General features: G+C 35.5%; 1 protein-coding gene and 1 long non-coding RNA gene across 2 annotated transcripts; one reads left to right on the plus strand and one right to left on the minus strand.

Annotated features, from left to right (window-relative positions):
- The first annotated feature begins 3,802 nt into the window (after positions 1 to 3,802).
- LOC136821260 (uncharacterized) lies at positions 3,803 to 16,622 on the plus strand. The gene is made up of 4 exons (XR_010848712.1): positions 3,803 to 3,964; positions 12,902 to 13,160; positions 13,323 to 13,567; positions 16,453 to 16,622. It is a non-coding gene; the product is annotated as an uncharacterized lncRNA (long non-coding RNA).
- On the minus strand, positions 14,617 to 16,012 carry LOC136821210 (uncharacterized). The gene has a single exon (XM_067077444.1). It carries the CDS (start codon positions 15,934 to 15,936, stop codon positions 14,617 to 14,619), a length of 1,320 nt encoding a protein of 439 aa, XP_066933545.1. The 5' UTR covers positions 15,937 to 16,012.
- Positions 16,623 to 22,306: the final 5,684 nt, after the last annotated feature.

A 22,306-nucleotide genomic window follows, 5' to 3' on the forward strand; every position in this document is an offset into this window, starting at 1 on the left:
AGGGGGGGGGTAGGTTAGGGAATTAAAGCAGCCAGGCCCGCTGCGCGGACCTGACTGAACTGATGGAAAGGTGCCCAGTGGTAAAACTTCAAATCGACTCACTAGAAGACAGAATAAAGTAAAACAGGGCCAAATTTGGAGGTTCTTGGATCACTCGTTGACCAAAAATAGTCAAAAAACGGTCAGAATCTCAAAAAAGTGAATTTTTGTCAATTTTTTGCATTTTTTTGACTTTTTCGCTTAAAATCTCGCTGGAAAGACTCACTTTTGAAATTTTTTTTGCTTGACCATAAAGGACAATCTAATTCCTACGAGTTTGACCAAAAATAACGATTTCTAAATCAAACTGGGCATTACAGGAGGGCTTCGCCCTCCTATATAGCCCATGTCGTATATATACGACATCGGCACTTAAAGGGTTAAGAAGAGATGCTTTATTCTATCGACCTCTTTGTCAAGAATATATGTCAACCTGAAATATCGGACAATAGTTTTTCTATCGACTTCTTTTATTTGTCGAGAATGTAAATCAATCTGCTCAAGCAGACAAGGTTTATATTTTTGCCGTGTACGAAATATCGGACAATAGTTTTTCTATCGACTTCTTTGTCGAGAGTGTAAATAATCAATCTGCTCAACAAGCAGACAAGGTTTGTTTTATCGACCTCTTTGTCGAGAATGTAAATCAATCTGCTCAAGCAGACAAGGTTTATATTTTTGCCGTGTACCTCTTTAGTGATCATGCACTGTTGTTTACTCACACTGTTGGTGATCAATGCTTCCTTAATCACCAGCACACTGTATGGCACTTTTAGGAGAAAAAAAAAGAAAAAAAGAAAAGAATATTGCATCCAAAAATTTCAAAAATCCTTAGGAAAAAGATCCCTGAAAGTCGCTTTTAAAGCTGTCTGACTGTCTGAAAAATAACCAGAGAGAAAGTTTCCAATTCCGTCGAGTTGACAACCAAAACAGTCCAGAACATGCACCACATGGTGAGTTAAATTTCCTCAATAAAAATCGCACATTGATTAATCCTGACTAAAGGTTTTACACTATAGACAAGAGTTCCGCCTCACTGCACAAATCGATCGGGAGAGGCGTGGGCGTTATTAAAGGGGCAATCCGCCACCACATAACATGGTTTGTTATTGTTTTTCTAAAACTCGATTACTTTTAGGGTGCATAGGGGAATTTCCAGTTGAGGCGGAGTGATCGAGATAAAAATATCACGTGACTTTTGACGGGAAAAAAATCAAAACAAACTTATGTGGTGGAAGGCACAAAAAATTATCTTCCTTTCTCAGAAAAAAGCAATCATTTTGTTTCAGCTGAAGGTAACCTGATAACAGCTGTTCATAATTTTCTTACGTGCACGGTAAACCTCTGAAGGCACTTGAAAATTATACATCTGATCTGAGGAAAATGTCCTCCCGCGGAAAATTTCACAACAAGAATCTTGTTGTGCGCCAGAAAGTCAAAAACTGATACAGCGCCCTATTCATTCACAATCACGCAACTTTGTTGTCATCCCCAGTCCTTATAGACGAACGCGGTCCTTACGATTTCGAAATTGCATTTTCGTCAGATCGTATGTTTTCACCCAGTGGGTTCGACTGACAATTCCTGCATTAAAAGCCAAGATGCAATATGTTTATTAAATACATGCTCACAGTATCTCTAGTCAGAGAAAAAATCACACATTCAAACGTGTCTTTAGTCAGGAAAACAACCAAAACACGTACCAAAACAATCACACAAGTTTCAAAAGTTTAGAAAATCCACAAAACCTCTGACCTCATGAATGTAAGAACCAAGAATTAAAGACTTTGTTTTGGGGTCACTAGGTAAACAAATCTCAAATAACTTGTTCCAGAGACATTGTCCATATAAGAGTTTGTATTTCAAAGCAAAAATATTTCTCGTACTGCCCATTTTTCTCATCAATTCTTCAACTTGAACCAGTTTCACATCTCAATAGAATGTTAATACCATTTTGCCAATCATTTAATGTCCAAAGTTATGGGGATGTAGCGTTTTCTTCATGTCAAGCAAATGTCTCTGAAATCTTTAAGTTGGTGTGGTTTGGTATTCGGAAGAGGTAATCCATGGATATCTTTGTAATCAATGATGAAAAACTCTTGAAATTACTGATGATTACAGTTGAAGTGTTAGCCTCACATTTCATGTAATTATTGGTCGCCAATTAGATGAAAATTGTATGTTTTATGTTCGTCAGAAAAGAGTTATAACTTTTAAAGAGCCAAGAGTGAATTTTCGTCCATCTTGTATTTTGATCTGAATTGTTCGTGTCTTGATTACTCAAAAACATGCGCGTAACATCAAGGTAAATCCGTGCGATTTTGTCTGAATAACTAAGGCAAATGAAAACAAAAACAAACTTCGCAATGTGGTGGCGGATTGCCGCCCCCTTTAAGGGCGCAAAAAGGGCGTAAGTAGCCAAGGATCGGAGAAATGCCTTTTTAACTAATATTTCCCCTTATAGCGGGGAAATATTCAATTATAATAGATTATAATTCCTTTGAGAGTCCCTATAGGCTGCTGGCATCCACTAACGGATTCGTGCTCCTTATAGAGGATGCTTAATAAGCGATATTTCCTTTGTCCAGAGATTTGCCGCCTTTAGCCGATATACGGCTAAAGACATTTTTAGCTGGCGAGTGTCTACAAATATAACATTACGTAATGTTTACATTTTCTGTGAGGCACCGAATCATAGATTGGAAAATATATTTGGATTTCGAAAAAAAAGTAGGCGGAAGGAAGTTTGCTTCTTTTTCTTCCTCCTTTCTTGTTTAATGTGGAGATTTTGTAAAAGATTAGAAATTAAATTTATTGAATTTAAGTGCCCTGATGTATCTTCTATGTGCACCAACAAAATTTTGCTTCATAAAACTACATTTTGATGCTTGAATCTGGACTTGTATGAGTGTATATTTTTTTACCACACTGGATTCTTTGATCACTTTGGCTCCAGATAATTGTTTTGTCAGTTCTACAGATATGTTGCAGATTATTTCAAGGTATTTTAGTTATGTATATACAGTACATTTTGGGGGTTATTTATATATTGAATATTTCTGACATTACTTCTTTATGATTCTACAAAAGGGAGTTTTGTTGTTCCCTATTGTTAAATGTTAAAACAAACAAAAAACTTTTCTTCAGCTTTGGCATTCCACTTTTCGATACTGTGTGGCCTTTGTGTTTATCTTTTTCGTGTACTTAGCTTCAATCCTTTTGAAGAGATTGGAGTGTTTTTGGTTGTTTTCTTTCACTTTTTTGTTCATATTTGTATTTTTGAGCTTCGACCGAAGAGCTGAAGCAAAAGTTTTGATAAATTTACAGACCAGATATCTTATAAAAGCAAAAGTCAAAAATAAATCTACAGACTGTACAAAATGCGCGCATCAGATTGTTTTTTATCTTTCTTTCTGTTTTGTTTTTCTGGTCTGGGATTCGAATTTCGAATGTAAACATTCCATTGAAAACGTTCGAAACGGTCGTCTTTGCGCGCACATCAATGTCAATCAAATTAATTACTCGCTAAGATTCTGTAAAATACATCGAACCGAATCGGAAAGCGGTTGGTAGATCATTAAGCAGACCTATACTACCAGGGGTTTTGTAGAGGTCTGCGATTCAGACTAGAGTCCCTAGAAACCAGAATGCATTGTATTTATCTAAATCCGATATCGTCTATTAGAGAGAAAAGAGCAATGCATATTATGTCGGACAAAATTATCTCCCTAGTCTTTTAAAATTCTACATCTAGAGAATCGAAAGGACCACGTGTGAAATCAAAGATGGCGGTATAAATTTTTGTTACAAGAGAAAGAATTGTCAACACATGGAATTTTTATTTTATATCAGGTGTTTCAATCAGACTGTCAATATTTGAAGGAAAATTGCTCCACCTGTCTGGCTATAACATGAAAATCACAAGGTGAATCTTAATTCTTATTTTTTATGCCTGTGGATTTGGATTTTATTATTTTTTAACCAGAAAATTCAGTGCAGTGAGGATGGAAAAAATGCACAATATTTTGCAGTGAGGATTTGATTATCTAATAGTTTTGGGCAGGGGTAAAATAAATTTGTCATTTACGGTTTATATATTATTTACATTTGTCTTTGTTTATTAACTATTTTAATTAAGTACTCATTGTATACGGGCCTCACTGCTGTTCCCCTCAGGCAATATCGTCGATTCTGTTGAGGTCACGAAATTGCCGAGTACAGACATCGAAAAAAAAAATTCAAAATGGCTGCCGAGCGAGCACTGACTAAAACAAAAAATCAGGAGTTTTCATTTGCCTACTACAGCAGAATAAAAGACAGAGAAATGCAGTAAAATAAAAAGTAAACAAACCTTGAACCTTTTGTTTGTCAAAATAAAGAAAATATTCTAGCTGCAGTAATGTTTACATTCAGAAATAAATCCATTGTCCACCAGACCTACAACAAGGTTTCAAACCACGCTGCGGCATTACTAGTAGGGGGAAAATTGTAAAATCGCTCGATTTTTTTAGTCAAAGCACTTGTTATACATTTTTGGAAAGCTAAGGTAGCAACTCCAGAAGATTTTTCAAGTTTTAATTTTTTTTTTCAAAATCTATCCTATCTTGTAGAGCTTTGAAAAAGAAAGAAAATGAGGGGTCATAGGTCTCCAGAGGATAAGTGGTTGTAAAGATATTCAAATTTTAGTGTCAAAAATTTGACTAAAAATGTCAAAAAAAAGAATTTTCCAGTCATGCTTCTTAAATTTTGCATATCTCTTTTTCTAGTGTAGCTAGAGACCTCAAATTTGGAGGGAGAATTCTTTGATGGTGTTAAACTATTATTATATAAAAATATTTGTAAAATGTTTAGTATATTTATCAAAATAACGAAAGATATATCTTTTTTTGAAAAAGATATTGCATTGTTTTATTTTTGTTTTTGAAGAAAATAGCTTGGAAAAGGTTGAAATGAGTCAAAAAAGGTGGTAGGACCCATTTTCAAGGGGCCTCTGGAAATGGAGGAACAAAAACTTATGAGTAAAGAATAATTTTTTCTGAAAGGAGAAACCCCAAATGAAAAGAAAATCCATTTCGGCAGAAATAAAAACTTTTTTTAGGGACATTCCCATGCTAAAGAAGCAAAAAAGTTAAAAAAACTACATGAAAATGAAAAAACTAGAATTAGCGATTGTGATTTTTGAATTCCTCACCCTTTTTCTGATAAACATACAAAGTTTCAGCCTCCAAATACATTTTCCTCCGTTTCCAGACGGTTCTTCGATAGTTGCTAATTTTTTTTCTCCCGTTGGCAAACAATTTTCAAAATGTTGCAAAACGTTCGGCATTTTACCAATTTGCCGTCTAGCCCGTGTCCACAGTGTTATATACCGCTGGAAAGCTAAGATCACAGGCTTTCATTTAGTAAAAACCGGAACGCTTTAGCATACATAGAAATAAAGTTCCAAGGGTTATAAGTTCACGGAAAAATGAAACATTTGGTTTGATGTCAACGAAAGTTGCATGACTTCTGGAGTCGCTAGCTAAGGGGTAGGGGAATCAAAATAACTTGGGTGCCAATTTTTTTTCGGACACTTTGTGTGATTTTCGGACAAATACGACGGTCTCAGGCAAAAATCATAGGGTGAAAAATTAATGAAAATTTTAGCTGGAGAAAACGGAGACCTGTTGTATATTTTTGGAAAGCTCTCAAAAATAAGATTAGTGATATATTGCGAGTATATATAAGTGATTTCAGTACCTAACTCGAGCTATTGAGCTTCCGAAAGCGCAAAAAAACGACACAAAACAGCTGTTTCTGGCTGAAAAACACTGAAAAACACTGTTTTTAAGGATTAATATCTCGAGTTAGGTAAAGAAATCACCTATACTCGCAATATATCACTAATCTTGATTTTTTGAGAGCTTTCCAAAAATATACACAGGTCTCCGTTTTCTCAAGCTAAAATTTTCATTAATTTTTCACCCTATGATTTTTGCCTGAGACCGTCGTATTTGTCCGAAAATCACACCAAAGTGTCCGAAAAAAAATTGGCACCCAAGTTATTTGATTCCCCTACCCCTTAGCTTTCCAAAATGTATAACAAGTGCTTTGACTAAAAAAGTCGAGCGACCTCAAAAAAAACGAACAAATTCCCCCTAGTATACTGGCAATGAATTCTGACTTAAAAAATGTTGGCCCAGTTCCCTGGAAAGGGTATGATTACACTTCCAATGTGATCACAGGCTTTCATTTAGTAAAAACCGGAACGCTTTAGCATACATAGAAATAAAGTTCCAAGGGTTATAAGTTCACGGAAAAATGAAACATTTGGTTTGATGTCAACGAAAGTTGCATGACTTCTGGAGTCGCTAGCTAAGGGGTAGGGGAATCAAAATAACTTGGGTGCCAATTTTTTTTCGGACACTTTGTGTGATTTTCGGACAAATACGACGGTCTCAGGCAAAAATCATAGGGTGAAAAATTAATGAAAATTTTAGCTGGAGAAAACGGAGACCTGTTGTATATTTTTGGAAAGCTCTCAAAAAATTAAGATTAGTGATATATTGCGAGTATATATAAGTGATTTCAGTACCTAACTCGAGCTATTGAGCTTCCGAAAGCGCAAAAACTGGACAAAACAGCTGTTTCTGGCTGAAAAACACTGAAAAACACTGTTTTTAAGGATTAATATCTCGAGTTAGGTAAAGAAATCACCTATACTCGCAATATATCACTAATCTTGATTTTTTGAGAGCTTTCCAAAAATATACAACAGGTCTCCGTTTTCTCAAGCTAAAATTTTCATTAATTTTTCACCCTATGATTTTTGCCTGAGACCGTCGTATTTGTCCGAAAATCACACCAAAGTGTCCGAAAAAAAATTGGCACCCAAATTATTTTGATTCCCCTACCCCTTAGCTTTCCAAAAATGTATAACAAGTGCTTTGACTAAAAAAGTCGAGCGACCTCAAAAAAACGAACAAATTTCCCCCTAGTATACTGGCAATGAATTCTGACTTAAAAAATGTTGGCCCAGTTCCCTGGAAAGGGTATGATTACACTTCCAAATGACTTTTTTTTACAATAACATTTGTCTTCTCACAAATCCAAAAATATAGGTTATAAAACCAACACGGGGTCAACATTCTTTACAACAAACCGTCAGATCAAACTTTATAAAGATCAACCATGTAAATGTCACTTTTTTTCCTGATATTTGGATAATGTTAAAACCTTTCTGTATATATTTGTTTCTTCAAAACCATTTCCCTTTCCCGCAGCAGGCTTTAAATTTCATGTTGACCCCCGTTTTTTTTGCGCGGTAATCTAGAAAGGCCTTTAGTGCATATAAAGAAATGATTTCATTGGTTTAAAAAAGTCAAAACATCAAGTTATACATAGTGTCCTCCCCCCCTGGATTCAGGGGGGGAATGGGTTTTGAGGTCAAAAGGACGTATAGGGGGGAAAGAATTTTTTTTGAAGCCAGGGGGGGGGAACGTGGGAGGGGGGAATGGAAAATTTTCATTCTAGGCATGGGGGGGAACTCACCAAAATCAATTCAAAATTGAAAAACATCTGGTTTTATGAGATGATATAGCATAATGCTTAGTTTTATTAATATTATGGTTTAAAAACAACCATCCTTTCCATATATTCTTGAATTAGAACTACCTTAGGGAAAAAAATAAGCGTGAAGTTCATCAAATTACAGCTTTTTAATTTTATGCTTGAGGGGGGGGGTACAGAGAAATTTTTGGAGGTAGGGTGGGGAAAAATGAGGGGTGGGGGGAATGGAAAATTTTACTTCTAGAAATGGGGGGGAAAAGACCCTGAAGGACACTATGGCTATATCACGTGATCAGAATCATGATCGGACTAAACGGAAGCCGTGGTCATTGTCATATGATATTTTCCCGCGTTTTAATTCGGCAAAGTTTAGTAAACTCGACCACATATCAATGTTTTGATTTTTCAAGTGGGGATTTCTGTAGAATGATAAAATATGGCTTGGCTGGAATGGACACCATAACAGCAGTGGCCTCGAGTTACAAAGATAATCCAATTGCCTCCAAGAGAATGTAGTCATGTTTAATGTTTGGAACTTTGTGTACTGATAAGGAGAAAAAGTTAAGATAGTAATTATCGACTTAGATTTTACGAAGAAAGAGTACTTGTCATTTTTACCTTACCTTTGATTACCTTTGATGTGTTTCAGCAAATTCTCTGCTCACTCAACCCGTGGGGTCCGGTGTTTGACCATTTCAACAATTGAATTCGAGTCAGCCATCCTGTAAGGGAGATAGGCAGGGAGCAGTGGCTGGTCGGGAACATCTTGCAGAAATTGATCAAGTTGTTTTTTGAAGGAATTTTTGGAACATTTGGTCATGTCACGTATTTTTCTTGGTAACACATTGAATAGTCTTGGACCGGTGTCTGAAAGGCAGCTCTTCCAAATGTTCTTGTTTGTTGTATTCACTGGTTTGAGGTGGCATTTTCTTCCCAGGCGTTGGTTTGTATATGAATAAATACCGCCTTCCCCTTCACCATAGTTAAAATTTGGCACCAGTTGTTCGATTATACACCATGTATATATAATTTGGTATCTTTCGCGTCTTCTCTCGAGACTGTACATGTTGAGGTGCTTGAGCTTCTCCCAATAATTCAAATTGGGTGGAAGTTGGATCCCTTTTTGCATCAGGGATCGCTTTGTAGGAGACCATAGCTGGGAGCAGTATTCCAGATGTTGAAGTACCAATGTCTTCCAAAGAGTGATCATTACTGATTTATCTCTGGACTTGAAGGGTCTGTATATCCAGGCACTTATACCCTTGACTCTGTCAGTGATCGTTTGAATGTGCATTTCATATGACAGGTTGTTTGATAGCAAGATACCCAGGTCTTTCACAGCACTTTTTATTTCGATTGGCTGCTGTACATCTGATTTGTAGACTGAGTGTACTTTCAGTTGTTCATTTTTTCCGTATGCAATGTGTTCAAACTTTTTTCCATTGAGCTCCATATTGTTGATGGATGTCCAGTCATAGACAACGTCTAGATCATCTTGAAGGAGACTCACATCTGCAGCGCAAGATATTGCCTTCATAAGTCTTGTGTCGTCAGCAAAAGATGAGAGGATGGAATGTTTAATCTTTTCGTTTATGTCACTAATCATTACCAGAAACAAGAGGGGGCCCAGAACTGAGCCTTGTGGAACTCCGCTTGTAACTTTCGCTTCATCTGATAGGAACGTGTTTATGGAAACTTTTGGTATCTCTCAGTAAGGAAGGATTGTATCCAGTTCAATAGTTGTCCTTTGATTCCATTGATTTTTAGCTTGTTGTAGCAAGATGTGATGGTCCACCTTGTCAAAGGCCTTGCTGAAGTCAAGGTAGATTACATCAACATTTTCATTGTTTTGTAGGTGAGATATCAGTCTTTCTACATGAGCCAATAGTTGACTCAAGCAAGATCGCCCTGGTCTGAAACCATGTTGTGTTGGATTGTATAGGTTGTTTTCTTCAAGGTGGATTTGCAATTTCTCTCTGACTATTTTCTCAAATATTTTTAGTGGTAATTGATGTCAGCGCAACAGGTCGATAATTCTCTGGTAAACCTTGATCTCCTTTCTTGAATATTGGTGTAATGTGGCTTGTTTTGAGAATTTCAGGTGTGATTCCTTTGTCAAAGTTGTTTTGCCATATCATCTTAAGTGGCTTAGAAAGTGATTTCTTGCACATTTTGAAAAACTTTGCTGGCAAGCCATCTGGTCCGGCTGACGAGTTGGCTGGAATAGTGTCAATTTGTTGGATGAAATCATCTTCTGTGAAAGTAATTGCTCAAGGGTTGAGGAGTCTTTTGTCTCATTTGAATTCAGAAAACTGTAGTCTGTTTTGGGAGTGGTAAATACTGAACAGTATTGCTTTTGTAAGATGTTTGCCATCTCTTGTGAGTCAGTTGTTAATTTGTTGGTGGTTGGATTTTTCAGTGGGCCAACTTTAGGTTTAGTTTTTGTGAATCTTTTTGCATAGGAGTAGAAGTATTTAGGATTGCTTTTGATTTTGAGTGAGGCATCCAGCTCTGCTTTATCGCGTTCATTTTTGTGGGATTGCTGTAGCATCAGTTCAATGTCAATTAGTTTCTGATTTGTTTTATTGGTTTTGAAATTCTTTTTGGAGAGTCTTTTACGTTTTCTCATAAGAATACGACGATCTCTTGGAATCTTTGAAAATTTTTTTGGAGGTTTTCTCTTTGGCGAATGCTTTTTCACAATCAGAAGACATTTTTCAAGGAAGTTGGCATATTGACGATTTGGGTCATATAGATTTGTGTCCAGTTCTTGAGACCATTTTGTCATGAAATTTGGACACATTGTTGCAAAATTGAAATATATGAGTGACAGAGCCAAATTTTCAGCTAAAAAAAATTATCCATTCATAAGAGAAATACTGGAAATATGCAGAAAACCCGTTTAGAATTTTCTCAAGATTTTTTTCCGATTTTGTATAGAGATTTGATTTTGTGGGTTGTGTTTGGAGTTTTCTTTCTCTTTTAAATTTTCTTTTCTCAATAGCAATGCCCAAGATTGAGCTTGGTTTAATCTTCAAATGAATTAATTCTTTTAGCAGGAGCTATCTTAAAATCTCTGGAACATAGCCAGACAAATGTTTTCTATGAAATTTTTACTTCTGATATGAAACAGCAATCAGTGAAAATTACACTATTTTGTGGCTGTTATATGGCCAAAATACACAATTTCGAATTGAGTTTCAAAACTCAATATGGAAAAAACATTATTTTGTGTCAAAATATTTCAAAAAGATGAAGATAGTGAACAAAATCAGAATGTATTCTCTCTATGATGATTGAAAATAAATTCAATTTAATACATTCCTTCTTATTACCTTTCATAAGTGGCCTAGAGGTGGTTTTGAAAACATTTTAGTGCTTGCACCGCGTATTTCAGCCAACCAAAATTGTTTACTCTGAAGTGACCAAAGTGCTTGGAATTTAGCCTGGCAATATCTAAAATGTGAGTTAGCTCAAACATTTCATTAGAACAGTATTCACCTCGTAAGGTGAAAACACTTATTTTAACCAATGTTGAAGTTTCTCAAAGAAACAATATATTCCTTTTGACAAGGAAGAAAGCCTCGTGAATTTTTATTAGAAGGTTTGATGTTGTGAAGTAAGGAAGCAAGCAAGCTAAAAGTAGAAAACGTTCTGTAAATTATTCTTTTTCAGTTTTATATATCTTTTTACACGTCAATAGGGCTAAATTTTGAATCTAATTTTATGATTGACTGCGGATCCCAATCAAAAATAGTGCCCAACAACAACAACTTTTTTCGTTAATTGAGCTAAAAATGTGGCTTCAACTCAAAATTTGTATCTTTTTTAGAAATGTAAGCCACACAAATTAGATAAGAGATCTTAGAATGGGCCATTCTTAACTTGACAGAGGAAAGGTTGAATTTTTCAGGAAATTTTAAATGTACATACTTTCTAGCTGTTAAATGTAGTTTTTTGTGGCTTACCTTTCTATAATTTTTAATGTGACTTTGTAAGCCACAAAATTGTACTTACAACAAAATTTTTGTAATTTTTTACACCTACAGGTGTTAAACTTTAATGATTGAGTGCCAATGTGAGACATAATATTTCACCTCTATATTTCACCTATCCACCTATATTCACCTATATTCACCTATTCACCTATACATCCCTTGTGTAAGCCACATTTTTGCCCACTTAACAAACTGTAAGCCACAAATCAGTGCAGCTAATAAAAAATTCAGCCCTTTGCTGTCAATGCTGAAAAGAAAGTATATTTCTGACTGTTTCCATTATTGAAAACTCAGCCTTCAAAATTTCTTGGTAGGGTCAGCCACATGACAAGTAAGCCACATTTTTTGCCCACACTTCATTTGCTTGTATCTCCCCTTTCAGTAAGCCACAGAAATTCGCCCTTTATGCAATGGATAGCTAATTTCCTCAGCTTAACCACCAAAGCAATCCTAAGTGTAAGCCACATAATTTTCCCAAGTTATGGTCAATTTAGTGGCTGTAGAAGGTAAAAATGTCACAAAACAGGGGTTTATTTTTGATTGGGATCTGCGTGACTGAGAATAATTTTTAGTTTTTAGGTGACTTAATCTTGTTACAGTCAGATCACCTCATAAACGTGTTAACTTTCTAACGAACAAGTGATTTTAAACACCAAACATTTTTTACTCATCTTGGGATTTAGGCCTATAACGCCTTTTGCCAGACCTGATTTGTGGCGGGTCCTCTTTCATAAAAAAAGTCTCAAAATACCATTTACTTTCGAACCAATCACATTTGGTTGTGTCCCAGCGAAATATGCTACGAATCCTAAGGCTTGACCCCCTACTATCTTTTGGAAATTGTACCCTTTGCATTTTGCTTGTATTATAGTGTTATAATTTTTAATACAAGTAAAGGTTCTTTTTTGGAAAAAATTGGTCCAATAGACCTTTTCATAAATTACGTCATGAACATCACTTGCCTTGTATTCAAACAATTTCCATAGTCATTATGTCCCTTGAGACATTAAATGATTTTTTAATGAATAGAACGTAGTTTTAATAAAATCTGCTGGGAGTTAATTTCAAAACGAGGCAAGTGATGATCGTGAAGTAATTTATGAAAAGGTCTATTATCAGGAGAGACAGGGGAAGAATAAAAGAAATCTTACTCAAGCTCTTTCCATCACATTTTTTCTATTGCTTATTTCACCTTTGCCTTTTGAAAGTCTTTTTGATCGCCGGAAGAAAATGCATTCTTTATCCACACGAAGCACACTTTCTATGAAAGAAAAGCTGACGGAAAAAATAACTTAGGTTGTATTTTTTATTTTCAGTATCCAGAACTACCCGTGTATGGTGAAATATTTTCGGGCTCGTCCCCACTAACTGCAAATGCACGTAGATATGTTTGTTTTGCGGTTTCTGCGCCATTCACCCTCTCACTTGGTGGCAGTATTGCTCATGTACCCACATCTATCACTTAGAAGAATACAGACCAGTGTGCTGCAATGGCCAATTCATCCGAAACGAATGCACTATGTAGGATAACTCGTGTATAAAACAGAAGTAAAGTCGTTTATAGAGGAAGATGCGGTAAGAGAATTTAATTTTTCATCAGGTCTCAAGTCACCAGATCCGTAATTTGAAGTGTCTGATAGGCCAATAATGTTTAATGTCTTCACATTTTTAATCATTTTTAATCATCTTCAAACCATCTGAGAAACTTGATGTGTTTTTTTCGTTCCTTTTTCGCAGATGTTAAATTTGAAAGGGAGATACGCCAAGACAGACGGCCATTACTTTTTGCACCCAAAGCCTGAGTCTATTGTTGCGATATGGATTATTTAGAGTCTAAAGACTTCGTCACCTTGCTTAGTCGCCCTGAGCATAACATGGTGTACATTTATGAGAAACGAACGGATCTCAGCAAGAAGTTCGAATGCAAAAGACTGGTTGGTGCTACCATTTACAACAAATCTGGAAAAACTCACTTCTCTAAGGTAGAGATTTTTTTGTCTTTGCATTTCTATCGAACCACTATTTCAGTACCTTGACTTTATCCATCTTCCTGCTGAGGATCAGCAGGGTTTAAGATTTCCTAAAGATTTTCACAAAAGCGATTAATTTTTTCTCGACGAAAAACTTTGCATGATTAAATTTTTCCCTTTGAAAAGATATCTTAAAGCTCCAGTCTTTAAGGCCCCGAATTTTACGCTCAAAGCGAAAGAGAGATACATGGTGTAGCTGTGAAGATTTTTGACTAATGACAACTTTCTTTTGTTCAAAATCATAATTGTGATTGTGACTGTGAGCCAATGTTAGAACTCGATTATTTTAGTCTAGCTTTTTTATTTGCCCGAATGTCAGTTCTCAACTTCAGTTGAGCTAGAATCTGACACTGTCTGTCTGTATGTCTGTATGTCCGTCCGAAAACTTTGGGGCAGCCTGGAGACTTCAAAAATTGTTCGATTTGGCTGAAATTTGGCACACTTGTTCCTTGGATGAATATCTGTGGGTGTCTTTTTTCATTTTTCAAAAATTTTGATTTTTGGGGCCTGGGGACGTGTTTTTCACCAAAATGAGGCTAAAACTTTGGAGCAGCCTACAGGCCTCAAAAATGGCCGGATTTGGCTGAATTCGGTACACTTGTTCATTGGTGAATATCTGGGGGTCTACAATTGGGCCTATGAATGATTTGAAGCCACTGAAGTTGAGCCCAGTGCGTTGCGCATGTTCGACTATTCAAGACGTAAGAGTTTCGACAAAACCTATATTCAGTCATGTTTCTAGAAAACCCAAAAATGGGTTCCTTTTTATTGAGGTAATTTTGTATATTCGACCCACTTGATGTAAATTTGTACAAAACAGCATAGAATCCATCGAACTACCCTTTAGTCTCGCGAACAACCAAATAAATTTTATGAAATATATCGAACACAAGATAAAAGTGGGTTTTTGAAATCATTATTGTGGAAAAAATAAGTTAAATATACTATTTACAAAATTTTGAGAATAAAAAAAAATACTGTTTTTTTTTGCAACGATAAAATCATTGCTGGGCACTTGGATAAAAGAAGTTGTATAATTTATCGCGCCATGTTGGAACTGCCTTAACGTTGCGGTGAGTTGTGATTTCATTTTGACTGATCAAAGATTCGAGTTGCGCTGCTCCGTTTTTCTCGGGATCGAGAGGTGCGAGTGACCCATTCGAATGAAAATGTTTAGCCTCGATACAGTCTTTTGTGATTTTGTCTTGGAGTTCAGCCTTGGTTTTCATGAGGCACATCCAATTTGTGGTTGCGTTCAAAGCTTTCGTCAACTCAAACTTTTCACATTTGGTCTTTTGCAAGTCCTCGTGAGCTTGTTTGGAGTTTTGACGAGCTTCGTGCAATTTTTGTTGAACATAAACCAATTCTTGATTGAGATCAGCGATCTTTGCAGACAACAAATCTCTCTCTTGAGAAGACTTCTGTTTTTGAACGAGGTTTTTCTTGATGAGCTTGCCCAATTCGGCTTTGATATTATCTTTCTCACCGCGGGAGATGTTCAAGTCGTTTTGAAGAGAAGCCAGTTCTTTATTGAGATCAGCAATCTTTGCAGACAACGAATCTCTCTCTTGAGAAGACTTCTGTTTTTCAATGAGACTTTTCTTGATGAGCTTTCCAACTTCGGCTTTGATGTTTTGTTTCTCACCGCGGGAGATGTTCAAGTCGTTTTGAAGAGAAGCCAGTTCTTGATTGAGATCAACAATCTTTGCAGACAACGAATCTCTCTCTTGAGAAGACTTCTGTTTTTCAATGAGACTCTTCTTGATGAGCTTTCCAACTTCGGCTTTGATATTATCTTTCTCACTGCGGGAGATGTTCAAGTCGTTTTGAAGAGAAGCCAGTTCTTGATTGAGATCAGCAATCTTTGCAGACAACGAATCTCTCTCTTGAGAAGACTTCTGTTTTTCAATGAGACTCTTCTTGATGAGCTTTCCAACTTCGGCTTTGATGTTTTCTTTTTCACCGTGGGAGATGTTCAAGTCGTTTTGAAGAGAAGCCAGTTCTTGATTCAGATCAGCGATCTTTGTAGACAACGAATCTCTCTGTTGATTAGATTTCTGTTTTTCAATGAGACTTTTCTTGACGAACCTGCCAAATTCAGTCTTGATTGAGTCGACTTCTTTGTTGCTCGTTGACAGATCTGAGCTCAGCGATTGAACATTGAGTTTCAACTTCGCGTTCTCAGCTGTGAGGTTTTGCACCATTCGTTGCAAACGTGCAACGTCTTGTGCATTGTTTGCAGAACCAATATTGTATTGATTCTCCTGATTTTTCGACAAATATTTGCCGGAAATGTCATTTCGAACATTTACGAATGACATTTTTGCGATGAATACACTTTCAAACTGATACGATTTAAACTGTTTATCTCTATTGCGCTCGACGTGACTATCACTTTCGAACACAAAACACAATTTGATAATTCCAAACTTCGAATTTTTAGATATCTTTCAATAAATGAAAATATTTGACGTCAAATAAAATTTTAAACTCAGTGACGTCAGTTTTCAGATAGTTTAACGCATGACGTTTTTTTATATCTCCAAGAAGAAAAGAAAAGAAAGAAAAGATATCATCGAAACCATGTGACTCCCGTACTGACCCTTATTCTGATATCTGAACCACTCAACTTAATTATATTCAAACTACTCGCAACTTTCTCTGAAAATTCCCAAACTTTGAGTTTAGAAATAGCTTGTGTGTGTAAGTTTGAAAAGTTTGTTTCTTGGACTATACAGGAAATAATAAAAAAATCATCCTGACACTTTTGATTTTTTTTTCTACTGTGATTTGTTGTAATAACGAGTATGATCATTTTAATTTTTTCATTAAATCAGCTATCAACGAAACAACGGAACTTGTGTCCGTGTATCCGTTGGGTAAATACTCGACAACCATCAGTGAAGATACGTATGATTATTGGGATTGGCAGCATCTACGTCGTTGTTTACGGTTGGGGACAAAGTCCCAATGGATCTGCCATCAAGGTACAAAATCAGTTCGTTGAATATTTCTTGATTATATCATCAGTTATTATATAAGTTGTAAGAAATTTTATTTGATTCTTCTGTGAATGATTTAAAACGAAAGTACATCGAGTTATCGACACTTCTATCAACACAAAGTCCCAATCGAGAGGCAAATCACTAGAATAAATCTCGTACACAATTTTATAAATCAAAAATAAATCAAAAATAAATCATAAATCAAAAATAAATCAAAAATAAATCATAAATAAATAAAAAATCTTTCGAAAATAATTGGCTTTTCAACTTTTTTTAATTTTTCATAAATCAAAAATAAATCATAAATCTCGTACACCATTTTTCGAGTGATTTGCCCCTCGGTCCCAATCACGCTCTTTAGAAACCTCAGTTAACCTTCTTCGTACGAGAGAAGTGCACTTTTTAAACAAAAAATCTAAATATTTCGCAAAGCTTAGACCTCGAGATATATTGGTTTAAAGTTGTTTTGGTCACTAGTATGGGCTAACCCGGAAAGAGTTACAAACATAAATTCTTCGAGTAATTTTGTTTGACAATCATTCATCTTTCTCTTTCTTTAGATATTCTTTGACGCGGATGACAATACGTTTGATTTGGTTTACTTCTTGATCGTGTCCATTGTGTAAGTATTGATTTTAGATTACAGTGTTTGGCCCCCAGAATGCAGGTCAAATTTACATTTTGCTCTCATTTTTTTCGGTTTGCGAATAATTTCAAAATTTCTTCACTGAATTTACCCCAACTACCTTAAAAATCTTTGCCGAAGAATTTTTCCCAAAAATACCATTTCAAAGTATCTTTTTTACCGGTCCAGGTGACGTCAGTAAGCGAGAAACAAATTTAGTGGCCCCCAGAATGCAGGTCAACATTTTTGAAAATTTCTAAACAACTGTTTTACAGGGTGAAAACAAAAAAAACACCCCTAAACTTTTTGACGTACCTTTTTTTAGATTCAATGTATATGTACGAAATTTCCAACGCTTATTTGCTACTAAATTTATTACATGTGTATAAAACTTCAGCCTTATACCGCAAGTATTTCTTTAGATATATAAGTTTGAAGGAAAAATACCAAAAGTACTGTTTTTACAAGTGAACAAAGATATTTTATTTTCTAAACTTTGAAAAAGGTCACCAAAAATAGAATGTAAAGAATTCGCTGCATTGCTATTTAAAGAAAGAAGACATTGCAGTAAACGGTAAAAAAAGACATGGCAGTGTGGAACTGTCCAAATCAGGGACTAGTTACCACGAATTGTTCATTTTTCAAAATGCTGTTCAGTAAAGAAGACAAAATTGTTATCAAACCATAGTATAAGAAAGCCGCGGCTGGAATGATGACGCTATTGTTTTTGTCGTTAATGGATGTTCTATCTGTGTCTCCATAGTTTATAAGAACTTAGTCGAAGCTAACAAAACCCTTAACCTTAAAAATGTTCATAATATTCAATTGAAGAACAATTACTTTTCAAGTCTCAAATTTTTTTCACTGTCCTCTCTTATTAGCTTATTTGATGTATATTTTTATAAATTCCAAATAAATTTTTAGGAATTTAGGACCAAATAACGCACATTTTATTACAAGAAGTAATTTTCAAATGTTGAACTTTGAATGCTTGCTGTCACCCCAATACTGTTGTTTTTTGAATGAAATTTTCACAGAATACTGCTTGAATTTTAATATACTAATACCAGTAAGAATTTGTGACATTGTGATCGTTCTAATACTTTTAAACCAAGAGTCTTTTCTTTTACTTTGATCTTATGAATGCGTGAATTATCAAGAGATTTGTTTTTATGAGCAAAATTACGTCTAACGAGGGAGTTTGTCAAAAGTCAAATAGACCTTTTCATAAATTACGTCACGAACATCACTTGCCTCGTATTCAAACAATTACCATGGTGATTGTGTCCCTTGTGATATTAAATGATTTTTTTTATGAATAGAAAGTAGTTTAGATAAAATCCGCTGGGAGTTAATCACCTTGGCAATAATTTCAAAACGAGGCAAGTGATGTTCGTGACGTAATTTATGAAAAGGTCTATTAAATTGACAATGATGAAATTGTCACTGAGCCATAAAAATATTCGTTCTTACGACATAGATAGAACAACAGAAATTTAGCTGTACTCATTCCAGCCGCGGCTTTCTTATACTATGATCAAACATTACCGAAAAGACAAGAACTATGGCTTAAGAGACTGTTGAGTGAATGGAAAAAGGTGGGTTGAGGTTTGATCGAGAGTTTTTGATTTGATTCTTATAAGTAAATGCTTATAAGAAAAATGAATATACTCATATTGAGCGCCGTCCCTTGTTTACTTTGTAAGAACTAATTACCGAAAGGTATGTCACCGTCCATCAAGAGCTATTGATTTAATTCTTATAAAGTATATGCTTATAAGAAAAATAAATATGCTCATAATGTGCACCGTGCTTTGTTTACTTTGTAAGAACTAATTACCGAAAGGTATATCACCATCTATCAAGAGTTATTGATTTGATTCTTATAAAGTAAATGCTTATAAGAAAAATGAATGTGCTCCGTCCCTTGTTTACTTTGTAAGAACTAATTACCGAAAGGTATATCACCGTCCTTCAAGAGTTATTGATTTGATTCTTATACAGTATATGCTTATAAGAAAAATAAATATGCTCATATTGTGCACCGTCCTTTGTTTATTTTGTAAGAACTAATTACCGAAAGGTATATCACCGTTTTTCAAGAGTTATTGATTTGATTCTTATACAGTATATGCTTATAAGAAAAATAAATATGCTCATATTGTGCATCATTCCTTGTTTATTTTGTTAGAACTACTCTCGGGTACCTAATAGCCGGTGGGTTGGAATAAGCGGGGGGGGTGGAAAAAATCTCAAAACTTAATAAGCGGGGGGGAGGGGGGTAAAAACAAAAATGTCCTGGGTGGAAAATTAGCCAAAAAATTAATTAGCGGGGGGGGGACGGCTATAAGTACCCGAGAGTAATTACCGAAAGGTATATCACCGTCTATCAAGAGTTATTGATTTGATTCTTATAAAGTATATCGTCCGTGGTTATACGAGCGTGTAATTTGTAAATTAATTTTAGTGAGTTCGTCCACCGTATCAAGTACTTTCGTTTTCTAATTTTTTTTCCGACCTGCGACCCACCGCGAAAGCTGATTGTAATACTTTCGCTAGGCGAAATTAAAAATGTAAGTATCAATTTATCATCAACTTCACGAAAATTTGAAATTTCAGATACCCTTGACTTTAGAAAATTCGAAAAGAAGAAACATCAGCGCATCTTTCTGTACCCCCTTTTGTCGACTTATCTTCAACCTAGCGATAAGCAGCACAGAAACTTGGGGGAAATTCGAAGAAAGAAAACTCTGTAAGATTTCTTAAAACCTTAAAATTATCAATTAATCCTCGTCTAATCGTGTCGAAGTTTGACTTTTTGGAACCACTCAATGGATGTCCTATAAATTAACCCTTGTCTGTCTGTTTGTTCGTTCGTTAGTCTGCCCGGGGGGAGTACTTAGGCAAAAATGGATGATGGGTATGTGCGGACGGTAAGGGTCGGTTTTTCACCTTTCAAAGTCTCTCTAAGAGTCAGAAAATTCAGGATTCTTAGGAAATTTTTTGATTTCCCGGAGAAAATAATTGTAATTAAGTTTCTAAGGGTATGACTTTTTTCAAAAATCGAAAAAAAAATTCAAAAAGTCTCTCTACAGGTCACCTTTTCAGCAAAAATTAGTCTCTCTAAGGGTCGGTTTTCGGAGGTCCCGTCCGCACATGCAAAATGGCAATGATACCCAAAATGTGACGATTGTGTCTGATTTTCTAAAAAAAGAATTTTCCGGCCGAAAATGTCAGAAACATGCCGGAAAAACGTTTTTTTGGCATCTTCTCGAGATTTCACCATTAGTTTTTTCTGATTTTTTGCACAGAGATGCGTAAAAGCAATGCCCAAAATGTAGCCGATTCGGATTTTTGAGAACAATTTTTTCCGGCCGAAAAATATCCCGGATATCGCCGTTTTTGCAGATTTTCATTGAACTTTTTCCTTATACTTCTGTTTTTTTCACACAAAAATATCATTGATAACAATGTCCACCATCAAGTATGATTCAATTGTCAATAAAACTGATTTTTACAACCGGAACTTTCTATTCCTTTTTTCCTTACTCCCCCCCCCCCATCAACAATCAATTCTCAGTTTCCAGTTCTTTCCTCCACTTTCTATTCATTTCGTAGGTGTGATATCTTTAATTATAGAAGGTCCTTAGTGTACACGCTCTTTTGATAATGAGGCCGTCTTTATATGTAGAAGACTTTGGTTTGCATTCAATACCTATTCAACGTGTCCAGTTATACTGCTATTTTACAATAGGTAGTCGATCAGGCTGGCTGTGGACCCTGTAAAAACAATCTCAAGATTGTCTAAAAGTCCTACATTACTGGGTTATCCACATAAACTATCGACTCTATCTCAATCTTGAGATATTTCCTGATTCTAATCGTGCTTGGGTTTTAGAAACCCCGTGGAAGAACTCCCCCTATTTGAACCTACCTCGGAGGTCCTTTAAATTAACCTTTGTCCGTCAGTCCGTCTGTCTGTTACCAGCTTTTCTGGAGATTGGCTCATTAGTTTTTTCTGATTTTTAGCACAAAGGTGCAGAATAGTGATGCCCAAAATGTGACGGAGCCAGATTTTCGAAAAAAACTTTTTCTGGCCGAAAATCCCGGAAATATGCATGAAAAACTGGTTTTCGGTATATTGTCGAGAAATTCTGCATGTAGCTTGTTTGTAACAAAGACGTAGAATTGCAGTGTGTTAAATATGAAAAAGCTCATTTTTCAAAAAAATACATATTTGGCACCAAAAATCTGAAATTATTCATTTTTTGTTTCTACATTGCCTTCATTAAACTTTTCTTATTTTTTTTATAAACAGGTAGGTCCATAAAAGTATCGCTTGTTACATGCAATATTCAACTTGGCCATACGCAACAACAATCATAAATAACGTTCGGCCAGATGAAGTGGCGGAAAATATATAATGTAAGTCGTGTCACTGGTTGTGCAACCTATTTGACTTTTTGACTATTTGACTCACAAGCTGTATATTTATGCTTGAACCTACCTGAATTAAAATGTTCCAATGCCCTCAAACATCTACGCCCTGGAGTATTGGGAAGGATTTTGCCCTAAAGTATCCCGAAATTACTAGAAGGTAACACATAATGTAATTGGGGGGGGGGGTCACAAAATTTGCAAATTATTTAGAACTGCAATTCAATTTACATTTGAATTACTCTTTTTTTGCTATAACAAAGTTTCAAGGGTCGAAGGTCAAGGAAAATTCTTGCATCTGTATGGGGGTCAAATCTCATGACTGAATCACAATTCAATCAATAATTTTGTGTGTTGTTGTCAAATACTGTAAGATAGTGTTAACTGTAGTATTGGGTTATTCCATTTTATTTTCCATTTAGGGGGTGGACGAACCTTTTCAAGTCAAAAATAATTTCTTAGAAATATGCGTACCCCCTGGATATTGGCAAAGTTAGCAAAAAAACCTGTGCAAATTCTTTTCATACCTTAATAATGTAACCATATACGAAGTAAAATATGTTTATACCCCCTTGAAATGTAAAATAATTTTTTACCTCCGGAAAAATGGAAAAACACTCTTTT

This window comes from Clytia hemisphaerica, unplaced genomic scaffold (genome assembly GCF_902728285.1).
Source record: "Clytia hemisphaerica strain Z4C2 unplaced genomic scaffold, Clytia hemisphaerica genome assembly, whole genome shotgun sequence".
Taxonomy (NCBI): domain Eukaryota; kingdom Metazoa; phylum Cnidaria; class Hydrozoa; order Leptothecata; family Clytiidae; genus Clytia; species Clytia hemisphaerica.